Here is a 15,425-nt window from a genome sequence, read left to right as displayed (position 1 = left end):
AAATCAGTAAAATTTTTCAGGAGGTCGTTTTTGACAAGAATACACCGATGTTTAATTTTGTGTTTGCATCGTTTCATCAGTATCTTTGTATTTTGTAATTAGATATATATTATATAGTATAGTTAGTAGTTAGTAGTATAGATCGCGAGAATCTATCACATACATATAATATAATGTCAACAAGACCAACACAAGAAGAGATGAAAGAGCTGATGAGTGCAGGCGATGGTTTGTACGAGATCTTGGGAGTGACACCATCAGCAACAAAGGAAGAGATCAAGAAACAGTATAGAATGCTCGCAAAGCGATACCATCCCGACAAGAAGCCGTCGGCAGCAGATCAGACCAAGTTTGTCGAGATTAATCGTGCCAACAAGATATTGTCAGATGATCGTATGCGCGAGCTATACGATACATACTCGTTTGACGAAGGTGGTACATTCCACGAGACAGACGGCGAAGTGCGTGAAGAGTTGTTACGTGTGGTCGAGTTGGTGGTTGCGATGTGCTCGCAGCTCGTATCGTCACCTTTCAAGATGGTGTCGGTGGTGTGTCAGAGCATGACGGCTGGGGGACACTACCGCACGGGTTGGCGTGTGGCCAGTGAAGCGCGTCGCACATACGGATTGCGTCGCGGACTCTTTAGAGGTACATTGGTTGGTATCGCCTCTGTATTTATTTCGGACCAGTTAGCAGGCGAGTTACAGCGTCGCATACACGCACTCGTTCCACCATCGGTCTACAAATACGCTGCATTTGCGTGTCAGTGCGTGGTCGAGTACCCCGCCGAAATGTGCGCCAACATTTATATGGTCGATCGCCACTACAAGGGCTTTTTCGATGTGGCACGTCATGTCATTACACGCAACGGTTTTACAGGGCTGTGGCGCGGTATGTCGGTGTATGCGGGCATGTCGATTGCCGGCATGCTCGTCGACGGCGCCATCAAACAACTGCAACAAATCTCCTACCACCAATACATACGCAACACGCAATCCAAACTCTGGCGCTACGCCAACTATATCCTCGCCAACCCTGTGGGTCGCACGCTCATCTACACCACCGTCATGGCCCCTGTATTTTTAATCTCCTACCGCACACAGCTCCAAAATATATTAGACCTCTCGGACCCCGTCCAGGCCAAACTGGCCCTCTCTCCGCTGGGCATCCTCAAAGAGTTGTGGCGTAGTGGTAGTTTTATTAAAAAGTTGTATTCTGGGTTCGTCCCTCTTTCCATTTATCTAACATTGTATGAAATGCTTGATAAGTAAATAAAGAAAGGTCAAACAAGACGAGATAAACAAAATAGCAAATCAAAACCTTAAAAAATGATTTAATCCATTTTGTCAAATAATTATTTCTTTATAATGGCATTATTATGATTTAAAAGATGTTAATCCATTGAGGAGGGAATCATAAAACCAGTAAATTATTGTATTGTATTATTATTCTTTGAATTGTATAATTAATAATTAAATTATTTAATTCATTAAAAATTGTTGCAATATCATTCAACTTTTGCATACGCTTTTGTAAAATTTGTTGTGTACAACTAACTAGTTGCTCTTCTCTTTTGATTTCAACAAACATGACAACAATATCTGATTCAACAAAAGAACTTCTTGTTAAATTAGGTTTATCTGATCAAAATGATAGTGATTATCAAGCAATAGTAAACGAGAGATTAGATCTTTTGAACACTAAAAGTGCATCACTAGCACAATTGAAATTGCTTGGTATATCAGGTGGCAGATGTCTTTCAATTATTCAACATAGCCAACATCAACCCATCCAACAAGGTAAGAAGAAGAAGAAGAAGAATAAGACAAACAAAACAATCTCTCATTTACTAATATATATATTTTTTTTGTAAATCCTCTAGAGATTGTCTATCCATTCGACCAATTTTTTAGTCTCTCGGAGCCACTGCGCAATAGTATATTTGAACTACCAACTGGTTGGTCTTATGAGTTGATGCAAAATCTCAAGGTTGAGACGCCGATCTTCATCAGGGAGAGCTACGTCAAAATGAAGGAGTTATTACTACCCAGCGAACAGTTCCCAGTGCTCATCACAGGGAACCCCGGCATTGGAAAGAGGTTCATGCTAATCTATTTGTTATTTGTATATGCCAAGTCAACAACTCGAACTCTTGTGTTTCACTCGATTCACAATAGCCATATTCTTCTTTTTGAATATGATGAGACTTTGAAATCAAGACGAGTTTCAAAGTATGCAAATCTTGGTAAATTGGATTCAATTCTCATGGATCCCAAAACTATATATCTAATTGATTCCGTAAACTTTGAATCACAAGCAAAATTCAAAGCAAGTGGTCTCATGGTTTCTTCTCCCAACCCAGATAAATACAAAGAGTACTTAAAGGTATTTATATTTATATAGCCCATGTTTTCCACCAAACTACAAACTAACCTTTTTATTAAAATAATAGTCTGACTTGACCAATAAAAAGTACTGGATTGCTTGAAAAAAACCGTCTACAAGACAATGGATCCCTCATCGATAGACCAAACTATAGACATTGGGGTGGTATACCACGCTATGTTTTCACTGGTTTGGCAAACAAGAAAGAGCTTGATGATGCTATTTCAGTGTGCAATCTTGGCTTAGTGACACAGTTTATTGGAGAGTCATCGGCGTCGTTGTCCATCTCACATAAAATCCTCCACACCTATTCTAATGATTTTACCAACACAACCATCGAGTTTGGCTCCAGCTACATCGCTGATCTAGTTACAAAAAAACTTATTAGACAGGACAGGGATGCGGTTTGTTCTTTTATTCAAGGTGTGGTACCATTAAAAGGCACTGTTGGCGGAGTTTTTTTTGAAAAGATCTCTCATCTAAAGATTTGTGAGGGCAATTCTTTCGCCACACGCCCACTTTCCCTTTCTTTTCCACTTAATTTAGACGTAGTGGACAATTAATACTCTTGACTTAACAAATCAAACTTGTTTTGGCCCATTGATGCAGAGAACGTTTAATGCTTTGGATCAAATTCAATTCGATGACTATTCGATTCCATCATCCCCCACGTTTTCTTGCATTGATTCGCTCATCAAGAAGGCCTCGCCTAGTCACACAGCATTTTTTTCCAAATGACCATCTCCAAAGAACACCCGACCAACCAAGATGATTTCTCAAAACTCATCGATGGTGGAGGCTTCACTACAATAGATCTTTATTTTGTGGTCCCACCAGACCACTTTTACTCTTTTAGCTCTGAACAAACCTACCAACATAAAAATGTTACCCAGTTTGTTCTAGAAATGCCACTCGACGAGACCCCTGCTCTTCCTCACAAGAAGGCCAAAGGATCCCACTGATCGCCATCTTTCAAATTTGATTGATCAAGTTAAATATAAATAAATATAATCAGGATTGTGATATTTGTCCCAATTTTTTTGATTGTGAGTTTAATAGATCTAGAGTAGAAACCTACTCTTTGCAGAAATAAATGTATATATTTATTTCTTTTCAAAAACATAATCTAACTTCATGAGTCTGTTTTTTTTTGGTTTAATTGTCATTGTAAATGCTTCTTGGAGTATTTGTAAGCATTTGTTTACTAGTTTTTGATCTTCTTCTTGTTGATACTCTGGTGCATAGAAGCAGAGAGTCTTTAGATTTGGGAATGTTCGTGTCAACAGGTCCAACAATTGTTTTTGGCGCTCTTGACTGGCTAGATTGACAAAATCGAGGGTGACAAACTCGACTGATGACGACCCTATACCCTCAGATACCAAATAAGGAAGTGCATGGTGGGGGATTGTACCTCTCTTTCTCTTGTTTATCTCGTTTGGGATGCTTTGGAGTATGGTCAATTTGAGTAAATGTTTGTTTTTGGTCACATACCTGGCCAGGTTTTGGATTTTACTGATGTCTCGGATCTTGAGATGTTTGATTTTAGAGGTAGAATCAAGTTTGATGTTAAACTCTCCTCTCCCTTTTATGGACAGACAATCAAGGTGCAAATAGGCTGATGCAAGCCCATCTACACCATAGCGGTCTTTACCTCGCAACTCTAGTCTTCTGAGTGAAGATTTTCTTTTTGTTAGGGCACCCAATAACAATGGAAAGTGATCGTCGATACCGTGGATGGATAGATCGGTGAGTGTCTTTGCCTTTTCTTTTAATAGATATTCTGAGAGTGAAGGATAGAGTATTTTGTTGTCTGGATCTATTAGATTGAGTTTGAGTGTTGATATTGCTGTATGTCCGACTGTTGATATCAACTGTTTTGCAATAGATTCTGTTATTCTCTTGCAATTGGCCGTGTCTCCATTACAGGCAATATCGAGTGTCAAAGACTTTAGTTGACGAATTGGGATCGACTCGATGATTGATGCATAGGCGGATGGATTAATGGTCCTTAAATATGGCACTGTCAATAGAGTTAAATGTTTGAGTTTTGGCATGTGCTCGAAAAGTGATGCATATTCTTTGAGGATGCAAAAATGTTGATCTTTATCATCATCATCTTTATCACCATTCGAATTCTCTGTAAAGTTATTAAAATTATAGCCGTGTTTTGTAGTCAATGAGAATGACTCTATCATTAACCCAAACCGTTCTTTAAACACGTCGCGAGGTACGCGACGTCTTGATTCATCTAATGGATCTTGTCTATTGTCAAACAAGCTTCTACTCTTATCATACTTTAGATCCAATGTCTTGATATCACGATACAAAGAGTATCGACTAAACACATGATGAGACATATCTACCGACATGTTTGATGATTTGTACTCTTGAAAATATGTCTGTACCACATACCTCCTGTATCTCCAACACACTGATGACACCAATATAAGACTCTTCTTTTTCAAGTCTGCTTCCAAGTCCAAGTCGACTGTACATACATGTTTGAGAATGATGGTCTGCACATACTACTGCGCCAGTGATAGCTATCATCTCATCACTCTTCCATTCAGCACACATCAACTCTCTACACTCTTCCTCTTTTTCCATGTACATCATCTTCTTTTAGTATAGTTATTTATCTGTACAAAGATGATATGAAACAATAACAACAAGCTTTGGGTCAGATGATTTTTTAAAAGCATAAAATTTGGTCAGAGCATACTTCTTTATTTCTTCTCAAAAACATATCCCCCCATTTTTTTTGTCATTGTATACTTGTCCTGTAGTATTTGTTGGTATTGGTCGACCAGTTGTTCGTTTTGGACCCATGATGGATTGATTGTCAAAGTTGTTAGATTTGGGAATTGCATCGATAATCGCAACAATCGTTTCTCGGTCTTTTGATCTTTGGAAAATCCATTCATGGTGAGCGACTTGACCGATGACGATCCAATACCCTTGGATATATGGCTATTACCAACTGCCAATTCGATTAAATTTTTGTTTTCTACCAAATATTGAGAGAGGTTGGTGATTGAACTAGAAGAGTGTAACCTGAGTTGCTTGATGGAAGATGTGGGGACGAGATGGAGTTGGAACCCATTTCCCCATGAAATAGACAAATAAAATCAAGGCAAAAGTAGACTGGTACCTTTTGTTGAGTGTATTTTTCTCTACCACCTTCCAAATATAATCTCTTTAATGGTGATTGGTGTCTTTTAAAAGCACCAAATAACAATGGAAAGTGATCATCAATTTTGGTAAGGGTTAGGTAAGTGAGAGTAGTTGTTACCATCAGATATTTGGATAATGTATGATATAGTATGAAATTGTCTGGTGTTTCTTGTAGAACAAGTTTGAGTGTTTTGAGTTGGAGTTGGGGTACATTTGAAAATAGTTTATCCATTAATCGGATTTGTGAGGTTGTGGGTCTGTCAAGCTCCAGTGTCAACGACTCTAGTTGGTGTATTGGTATAGACTCTATTATGTTCTTATAGTTGGCTGGTAAATTTAGCAACTGTCCAACATCAGCTTGGAGTTTCAGATGCTTGAGTTGAGGCATATACCCTAACAAAAGTGATCCATATTCTTCACCTCTAAAAGATGCGTCCAAACTCTCTTGTTCATCTTCACCGTCTCCATCATGCCCATAATTGTGGAATGTTGACAATGTAAATGACTCTATCATTTGACCAAACCTCTCTTTAAACACCTCGATTGGGACTGACTTGTCTTGATCGGATAGTCCACACAAGCCTTCATCATCCGAGTCCTGCCACCTCGGGAACTCTATTTTACCATAAAACAAGTTCTGGTTCCTTCCATACCCGAGATGTAGTGACTTGACGTCACGATACAAAGAGTATCGACTAAACACGTGATTTGCCAAATCAGAGATTGATAATGCGATACAAGGGTTGTACTCTTGAAAGTATGTCTCAACCACATACCTCCTGTATCTCCAACACACCATTGATACCAATATACAACTCTTTTCATCGTCTGTGCATACATCCTTGAGGATGATAGTCTGCACGTACCAAGGTAATACAGAACCAGTGAAAGCTTTCATTTCACCTTTCTTCCAATCTGTACACATAAGTTGTCTGTAAGCTTCATTGATTGTAAGTCTTTTAAGTTGTACTTTTGCTTTTCTTTTATAAGGTCCTTTAACTATCATTTTATACTATGACTATACTATCTTTTCTTTATATATATGTTATAAATACAAGGTCATTGTTGAACTACAATAATATATCTTGATATAGGTTTTCAGCTTTCCCGCTCTTTTAAAAATTGAAAACCGATACTATGGCAAGATCCAGATTGATAAGTCTTTTGGCGCCAAAAGATGATTAATCTTATATCCTGAGTGTCAGTCCTAGACAGAGTGTGGATATTGTACAATTTTGGATCATTTATTATTTCTTTTTAAAAATATAAAGGGACATGAAACCCATTATTTTGGTCATTGTAAACTTGTCTTGCAGTAATTGTAGGCATATGTTTACTTGTTTTTGGTAAGCTAGTGGGTATAGTTTTCTAGTGGGTTGGATATTGAGAGTGGTAAGATTAGGGAATTGGGTCAATAGGTCCAATACCTGTTTCTCGGCCCTTTGACTTGTCAAATTGGCATCAAGGATAGTGAGCGACTTGACAGATGACGATTTAATTAAACAATCTTGCTCTTTGGAAGATACGAGGGAATCAAGACCTTTGCTCGTTCTCAATTCAACCAAATGTTTGTTTTGTGTCATATATTGAGAAAAGTTACTGATTTTGGTGGGACCATCAATATTGAGATGCTTAATGGAAGAGTTGGGATCGAGATGGAGTGTAAATGTACCTCTACATTGAATGGACAGATAGTCAAGACTAAAGAATGCTGGTGCAAGATTTTGACAATAGTCTACCACAGGAACGGCAATCAACTCTAATCTTTTGAGTGAAGATTGTGTGAGAGCACCAAATAAAAGTGGAAAGTGAATGTCATCGATTCCAGAGATTGACAGGTCAGTAAGAGTCGTAGTTACCAAAAGATACTGTGATAGTAAAGGATAGAGTATTTGATTGTTTGGTTCTTTTAGATTTAGTTTGAGTGTTGATATTGTTGTTTGTTCAGAAAACAATCGTTCACCGATTGATTTGGTTAATTCCTTATTAAACTTGCATGTAATCTCTAATGTCAATGATACTAGTTGATGTATTGGTATTGACTCGATGATTGATTGATAGGTGGTTGGAAGATTGAGTTTTGACTCTATAGAAGCACGTAGAGTTAAATGTTTCAGTTTTGGCATATAGTGCTTCAAGAGTGATGCATATTCATCAGATCTAAATGATTCATCTACATCATCTTGTTTATCATCAGTATCTTTACTATTACCATAACTGTGTGCTGTAAACATTGATAATGACTCTATCATTAACCCAAACCGCTCTTTTAAAATTTTGATTGGGACCAGCGTTGACATGTGTTCTTGGTCACAGTCAAACAAGCTTTGATTCCTCGAATACTCTATCGCGAGCGTTTTGATATCACGATACAAAGAGTATCGACTAAAGATATGATGAGACATATCAGATATCGACATGCTTGATGATTTGTACTCTTGATAGTATGTATGTGCCACATACCTCCTGTATCTCCAACACACTGATGATACCAATATACTAATACTCTTCTTATTCTTCACAGAGTCTACATTGCATACATGATCGAGTACAATCGTCTGCACATACCATGGTAATACTGAACCAGCCAAAGCTACCATATCATCACTCCTCCAATCTGCGCATATCATCTTTCTATGCTCTTCCTCTTCTTTTTCGTTTATACCAAGTTGATCAAATGAATGATTTACTTGTAAGTGCGAGTTTGTACTATTCTTCATCTTTGATCTGATAAAAGATAAATAGAGATATAGCTCTATTTCAATTTATAAACGACACATGATTTAAAATTTAATTTTTTCTGCATTTATTTAGTTCTTTTTAAAATATAAATAGATTCTCCACTCTTGTATTGTTTAGTGTATATTGGAAACCTGTCATGCAGTATTTGTAAACATTTTCTTTCATGTTGTTCTCTTTGGTAGCCAAAAAAGACTGACGTACTGAGTTTAAGAGTTGTTAGATGATTGATGGCAGAGGTGATGGGATTAAGATGGAAGGTAAATCCTATGCCTTTAACGGACAGATAGTCAAGACATAGGTGAGCTGGTGCTAGCTTGATACTGGGATTTTCTGGTCCGAAATAGGCATCCAATGCTAATCTCTTGAGTGGTGATTGTGGTCGAGTTAGAGCACTGTATAACAATGGAAAGTGTTGGTCGATACTACCGAGATACAGGACGGTGAGAGTGGTTGTTGTCAACAGATACTGTGATAGTGCTGGATAGAGTATTCGATTGTCTGCTTCTTTTAGATCGAGTTTGAGTTTTGATAATATTACTGATGAAGCACCAGAAAACAACAATGTGGTAAAAGTTTCCATAAGTTTCTTTGTGCATTTAGTTATATCAAGTGTCAATGATACTAGTTGGTGTATTGGTATTGACTTGAAACATGAAATTTTGCTCGTTATCTTTGTTTATTTATTATTATTGCTTTTTAAAAACAAAATACTCTAGGTTTCTTTTTTTGTTGAATTGTTTGGTGCATATTGGGAACTTGTTAAGTAGTATTTGTTTACATCTTTCCTCTTGAGGGAAGTATGAAGTGGTTTTAAGGGTTGATAAATGTGGGAATTGTAAGAATAGTCCCAACAATTGTTCTTCTGACCTTCTACAGCATCTACCTAGTGTCAATATTGAGAGGGTCACGATTGACGATGATCTAATACTAAGCATCTTCCTATCCTCCTCCTTATTTTTCTCCATTTCCTTCTTCCTCTCTTCCCTTTTCTCCTTTTTCTCCTCCTTTTTCCTCTCTTCTTCTAACTCGTCCATTTCATCGTTATCATCATCGTCATTGTCATCATCTTGATGATAACTAAATGGGAAGAGGCTGCCTAGGTCTCTTCCAAATGTTAATTTGAGTAAATGCTTGTTCTGGTCGATATATTGTTCGATATCACCTATTTGGTAACGGTATCGAATTTCGATATGTTTGATTTGAGAGGTTGGATCGATAGGGAGATAAAATCGTCTGCCTTGAATGTGAAGATAGTCAAGAGTAAAGTGAACTGGTGCAAGATCAATACTGTAGTCATCCATCTGAGTGGCATCCAATACTAATCTCTTGAGTGGTGATTTTGGTCTTGTGAGAGCAGCCACTAAAAGTGGAAAGTGTTTGTCGATACCACCAAGATACAAATCAGTAAGACTCGTTGTTGACAACAAATACTGGGACAGTGCTGGATACAGTATTCGATTGTCTACATATTTCAAATCGAGTTTGAGTTTTGGTATTGATATGGCTGGCTGCTGCATTGATTTGGTTGCACCATGGCCAGAAAACAATTTGGCGATTGATTCGGTCAGATCGATATCCCTATAACACGAGATATCAAGTGTCAATGATGACAGTTGTTGGAGTGGTATTGACTTGATGATTGATTTATAGCTCGATGGTACTTTGAGTCGTGATTCTGCCCGAGCACAAAGTGTCAGGTGTTTGAGTTGAGGCATATGTTGTGACAATAGAGATGCATATTCGTATCCACTAAATGATCCGTCCACATCATCTTGTTCGTCATCAGAGTCACCGTCATGACCATAACTGTGTTCTGTTGACAATGAGAATGACTCTATCAATTGCCCAAACCTTTGTTTAAATACGTTGGCCGGTACGTTTACCATGATTGTCTTGTCATCTTGTTTGGATCGACCATTTATAGGGTATCCATCATCATCATGGTCATTGTCGTTAAACAATCCTTCGTTTCTTGAATACTTTAGTTCCAATGTCTTGATGTCACGATACAAAGAGTATCGACTAAACACGTGATGAGACATACCATACATCGACATGCTAGTATTGTACTCTTGAAAGTATGTCTGTGCCACATATCTCCTGTATCTCCAACACACTGATGATACCAATACATGACCGTTCTTGAAGGTATCGACCTTTTGACCGCCGTTCTTGAAGGCATCGACCTTTTGACCGCTCTTCTTCGAAGGCTTCGTGACCTTTACATCTTTCCTCACTTCGACCTTTGTACTTTGGCACACAAGATCGATGATGCGGGTCTGTAATAACCAAGGTAATACAGTACCAGATATAGCTACCATTTCATCACTCTTCCATTCAGCACACATCAACTCTCTATACTCTTTTTCCTCTTTACTTTCGATCGGTGTCATTGCAAGAAGAAAAGATGCATCTTGTTCCTGTGCTAACTTTATATTCTTGCTCCTTCTAGTAATTAAACGTACTCTCATCTTATACTATATACTATATTAATTTATATCTATAAATTTATTTATGCTTGCTTAAAAAGAAAATGAACCTTAAAAAACAAATATACAACCTGGTTGTTGAAGAGTGGTATGGTTTGTAATATTGATATTACCCCCCCAAGTTGCAACTATGTATAATTTGATTTATTAATAATGTATTTATTTATTTCTTTTAAATAAATAAACAGGGACATAATATCTTGTTTCTTTGTTTGGTTTCTTGGTCATTGTAAAATTGTTGTCTTTTAGGATTTCGAGGCATTTCCCAAACCCTCTAATACAGAGTGTGGTAAGACTAGGAAATCTTGACAATAGATCCAACAATTGTTTTTCAATCTTTTGGTTGTCGCGGAAATTGATTCCATGTACGGTGAGTGATGCAATCGATGGCGAGCTCATACCCCCCTCGTTTGATACTAGGTTGTCCAAACCTCTACCTGTTGTCAACCTGATTAAATGTTTGTTTTGGGTTACATATTGAGAGAGGTTGGTGATCGAATCGGGGAACTCTATCCTGAGGCGTTTAATGTCAGATTTGGGATCGAGACATAGTCTAAATTCTCTCTCTTTGATTGACAGATAGTCAAGACTAGCAAAATAGATTGGTTCGGGATGTACACAACTTTCACCTGGTTGTAAATCTAATCTCTTGAGTGGTGATTGTGGTCGGGTAAGTGCACCCAATAACAGAGTTGGAAAATGATGGTCGACACTTGAAAGAGACAGGTCTGTCAGAGTAGTTGTTGTCATCAAATAGTTGGATAGTGAAGGATAGAGTATTTGATTATCCGATTGGCGGAAATGTATTACAAGTGTTGTCAGTTGTTGAATGCCAAGGGTTGATTTTAATTTTGATGAAGTTGATGAAGTTGATGAAAATAGTTGGGCAATTGATTGGGTGAGATGAGTATCCTTTTTCCTGCCCGACCTTAATTTGAGTGTTAATGAGGTCAGTTGGTGGAGGGGAATAGCGTTGATGATGTTGACATAGTGGGTTGGTACTCTACGCTTTGACTCTGTCTCTGCTCGGAGTGTCAGATGTTTGAGTTTTGGCATATACTCTGACAAGAGAGATACGTATTCTTCACCTCTAAAGGAGTCGTCTACACTGTATTGATGATCTTCACCGTCTCCATCATGACCATAACTGTGTCCCGTCTGCAATGAGAATGACTCTATCTTTTGACCAAACCTCTCTTTAAACACATTGACAGGGATTGACTTGTCAAGATCCGATCCGCCACACCAGTCTTCATCGTCGCAGCCATTATCATCGTCTGGCAAAACACCATAAAACAAGTTACGGTTCCTAGCATACCCAAGATGCAGTGACTTGACGTCACGATACAAAGAGTATCGACTAAAGATATGATGTGCTACATCAGATATCGATACTGCTAAATAGGGATTGTAGTATTTTTGAAAGTATGTTTGTGCCACATACCTCCTATACCTCCAACACACCATTGCTACCAATATACTAATCTTCTCATCGCCAGCGCATAAATGATCGAGGATGATCGTCTGTGCATACCACGGCAGTACCGCGCCAACAATAGCCTGTTCACCTGCCTTCCATTCTGTGCACATCAACTCTCTATACTCTTCTTCTTTTTCAAGACTTTCAAGAGATACCTTTGCTTTTCTTTTACCTTTTACTCTCATCCTTACAGATATCAATCTATGTATACATTTGAAACTATTGTTTTGTAATCCGCAAAAATACCAACTGGTGATGTTCAAAAAAAAAAATAAAAAATAATATCCTTCATTTATTTTTTAAATCTTTTTCTTTTCTATTATCTATAGTTTATGAAGATGAAGAGCCATTAGCAATAGAAAAGAATACAGCTCTAAAAGACATAAATAGATATTTTGGAAACGTCAACCTTTCAAAGATTAAGCATTCATTGTTGGTTTGATTTGTGATTATATATTATATAATATATTATAGAAGGAGAGCGAAAAACAATCATAATCAATTAATTCTTCAAAAAGGGGGATTGTGAGAACACATGTTCCCCATGCCAATATCAACAACAAACAACACAAATAATTGGTTTAAATTTAGGACAATACTAAAATTTAAAACTAGAGAGAGAGAGAGAGAGAACAAATAGTACTCTAGATAGTGTTGGGATAATAATTTATTATTATTTGTTTAATCGTAGAATATAGTTGTTGTATGTTGCTAACTGATTGATTTATTAGGAATAATGGGTTTTATTTGTATAAATAGTATTACAATGATCATTTTTTAAAAAGCAATACATATTTTTTTTTTTTTAATTAAATTTATTTCATGCCAATCGTCATCACGATGAATGCATTAACCCTTAAATTCATTGCCAAAGTAGTAGTTGGTTTACGTACTTTTGCAGCGCTGCAAACCAGCAATCGGTTAGAGTTAGTTAAAGTGTTAGAGTAGTAGTAAGTAGTAGTCGTCGTAGAGTGGTAGAGTCAGAGTCAGGTGCATGGGTTAAAGTACGACGGTCATCAAGAAGAAGACAACAAACAGAATAGAATATATGACAACAACAGTAACACCAACAACTAAATATTACACCATCAAATATTACTTTCAAAACCACTTTTATAATAATCAACAACAACAACAAAAAGATAGAAATAGTAAAGATCATCAGAAACATCGACAAATACAACTATCATCAAATCTTGTTGAAAATACAAGATTGGTAAACTCTTTATCAAAGAAAATGAGTCATACCTTGAAACAAACACCAAGGTTATTCGATGCTTTGAAAAAGACAAGATTATGGTGGAAGGATATTATAGATAGAAGAACAATGAAAAAGTATATCAAAACAAGAAAAGAAAAGAAAAGAATAGACAATCTTAAATCGAGAAACTAATCAAGGTTCATTTATTATTTAGATTATATTTACTTGAAAGTTGGAGTAATGGTAATGATGTTACAATCTATTTTGATGGTGATCAAACATTTGAATCAATGTGGCAAAGTATTGAAAATGTATGTAATCAACAAATAATTATAATTTATTTAATTATTAATATTAATATTTTGATATTTATGAATTTAGGCAAAAGAAACAATTAATATTGAAACATATACAATTGAACCTGATAGTATTGGATTGAAAACATTGGATCTTTTAACAAAGGCACAACAAAGAGGATGTAAGGTAAAGTTTGTGTATGATGCTATTGGCAGCTCGTCGATATCCGATGCACATCTCAAAGACCTAAAGGAAAGTGGAGCGAGTATCACTAAATTCAATCCATTGATGAACTTGATATCGTTTGACTCGAATATTCCTATTATGTTTCGTAACCATCGCAAGATGATTGTGGTTGACAATGCCGTCGGATATATCGGTGGTATGAACATATCACAGAAATATGCCGGCAAGCAGCTCGGCACCAACTATTTCCGTGACACACATGTAAAGATTGTCGGTCCAGCCGTCCTCGACCTCGCCGCTGCATTCTACTCTAAAAAACGTGACAGTAAAGCAAGTCTATCAGTTGCTCAAAACGATCAACATATTCAACTCTACAATACCATCAAACAACAACACATTGAAAGAAAAAAGGATGACTTTGAAAATCAAAATGATAATGATAATTCATATCCTTGGAGATCAACTTCATCATCATCCTCTTCATCTTCATCATCAACTATTAGACTTGGAGATTTAACAAATCTAACACCAACAGAGAGACAGATAGAGATTGATCGATTTTTATACGACCGTTATTATGACTACTTTTCAGATTTTGCCAACGAGGCTGACGAACAAGAACATGACGACGAAGAAGAGGATAATGAAAATGTAGAGGTCGATGAAATTGAAGACGATGAAAGCGAGATTGAAGACGACGGTATTGAAGAAGAGGATGACGACCTGTATGGTGGTTTGACACATGACGACATGATGGTCAACAACAACAAATATGGAGCTGGGGTCATTGTAAAAAAATCACATCGAGTAAAAGGAGTTTCCGTTCAAGTATTGGAATCCAATTTACTCCGAGGCAAACGAAACCTACAGCGAAGTCTAAGTATCATGCTTAAAGACTGTAAAAAATATTGTTATATCACAACACCCTATTTCCTGCCACCAAAAATCCTCAGACGTTCCATCATGGATATTGCAGCACGTGGTGTTGAAGTTAGACTCTTAACATCTGGTAAAAGTGATGTACCTTGGATTAGAATGGCTTCTCATTATCTTTATAAACCTTTATTAGAGTATGTAAATAATAGAAATAGAAAAAAAAAGAAAAAGAAAAATAATAATTAATATTTATTTATTTTTTTGTTTAGATCGGGAGTTAGAATATTTGAAATGTATGGAACTACTTTACATTCAAAGACAATGGTATTTGATGGTAAATTTAGTACGATTGGATCATATAATTTGGATTTTATGAGTCAGAGAAATCTAGAGGTCATGATATCCATGCCAGATGAACGTATTGCCAGACAGTTGGAAGCACAATTTAAAAAGGATATTTTAAAATCACATGAAATCACGATCGACTATTTGTCAAATAGAAGTTGGTTTGAAAAAATTTATAGTTTCTTGGCCTATCAATTTAGTCGTATTGTTAGACCATCTGCAATCAAATAATAATAATAATAATAATATT

General features: G+C 36.8%; 7 protein-coding genes across 7 annotated transcripts; 3 read left to right on the top strand and 4 right to left on the bottom strand.

The window, feature by feature from the left end:
* Nucleotides 1-173: 173 nt before the first annotated feature.
* DFA_06433 (uncharacterized protein) lies at nucleotides 174-1,325 on the top strand (the record flags this gene model as incomplete). The annotated part of the gene is made up of 3 exons (XM_004362077.1): nucleotides 174-891; nucleotides 1,209-1,249; nucleotides 1,278-1,325. The coding sequence occupies 3 exons, from the start codon at nucleotides 174-176 to the stop codon at nucleotides 1,323-1,325; spliced, it is 807 nt and encodes a 268-aa protein (XP_004362134.1).
* A 263-nt stretch (nucleotides 1,326-1,588) lies between these two features.
* DFA_06432 (uncharacterized protein) lies at nucleotides 1,589-2,488 on the top strand (the record flags this gene model as incomplete). Its single annotated transcript, XM_004362076.1, has 3 exons — nucleotides 1,589-1,799; nucleotides 2,225-2,385; nucleotides 2,453-2,488. The coding sequence occupies 3 exons, from the start codon at nucleotides 1,589-1,591 to the stop codon at nucleotides 2,486-2,488; spliced, it is 408 nt and encodes a 135-aa protein (XP_004362133.1).
* Nucleotides 2,489-3,488: 1,000 nt separating this feature from the next.
* Nucleotides 3,489-5,001, bottom strand: DFA_06431 (uncharacterized protein; the record flags this gene model as incomplete). The annotated part of the gene is made up of 2 exons (XM_004362075.1): nucleotides 3,489-4,744; nucleotides 4,884-5,001. 2 exons carry the CDS (start codon nucleotides 4,999-5,001, stop codon nucleotides 3,489-3,491), a joined length of 1,374 nt encoding a protein of 457 aa, XP_004362132.1.
* Nucleotides 5,002-5,392: 391 nt separating this feature from the next.
* DFA_06430 (uncharacterized protein) lies at nucleotides 5,393-6,565 on the bottom strand (the record flags this gene model as incomplete). Its single annotated transcript, XM_004362074.1, has 1 exon — nucleotides 5,393-6,565. One exon carries the CDS (start codon nucleotides 6,563-6,565, stop codon nucleotides 5,393-5,395), a length of 1,173 nt encoding a protein of 390 aa, XP_004362131.1.
* A 241-nt stretch (nucleotides 6,566-6,806) lies between these two features.
* Nucleotides 6,807-10,772, bottom strand: DFA_06429 (uncharacterized protein; the record flags this gene model as incomplete). Its single annotated transcript, XM_004362073.1, has 4 exons — nucleotides 6,807-6,812; nucleotides 6,897-8,286; nucleotides 8,499-8,922; nucleotides 9,080-10,772. The coding sequence occupies 4 exons, from the start codon at nucleotides 10,770-10,772 to the stop codon at nucleotides 6,807-6,809; spliced, it is 3,513 nt and encodes a 1,170-aa protein (XP_004362130.1).
* Nucleotides 10,773-10,949: 177 nt separating this feature from the next.
* Nucleotides 10,950-12,455, bottom strand: DFA_06428 (uncharacterized protein; the record flags this gene model as incomplete). Its single annotated transcript, XM_004362072.1, has 2 exons — nucleotides 10,950-11,718; nucleotides 11,851-12,455. The coding sequence occupies 2 exons, from the start codon at nucleotides 12,453-12,455 to the stop codon at nucleotides 10,950-10,952; spliced, it is 1,374 nt and encodes a 457-aa protein (XP_004362129.1).
* Nucleotides 12,456-13,318: 863 nt separating this feature from the next.
* On the top strand, nucleotides 13,319-15,406 carry DFA_06427 (phospholipase D; the record flags this gene model as incomplete). Its single annotated transcript, XM_004362071.1, has 4 exons — nucleotides 13,319-13,605; nucleotides 13,686-13,782; nucleotides 13,853-15,024; nucleotides 15,100-15,406. The coding sequence occupies 4 exons, from the start codon at nucleotides 13,319-13,321 to the stop codon at nucleotides 15,404-15,406; spliced, it is 1,863 nt and encodes a 620-aa protein (XP_004362128.1).
* Between the last annotated feature and the right edge of the window lie 19 nt (nucleotides 15,407-15,425).

Source organism: Cavenderia fasciculata, assembly GCF_000203815.1.
Source record: "Cavenderia fasciculata unplaced genomic scaffold Scf_Dfasci-G-p-12c09.r1-3, whole genome shotgun sequence".
In the NCBI taxonomy this organism is placed as follows: Eukaryota; Evosea; class Eumycetozoa; order Acytosteliales; family Cavenderiaceae; genus Cavenderia; species Cavenderia fasciculata.
Note: the sequence above shows the minus strand (reverse complement) of the source record. Positions and strands in the feature narration are given on the sequence as shown.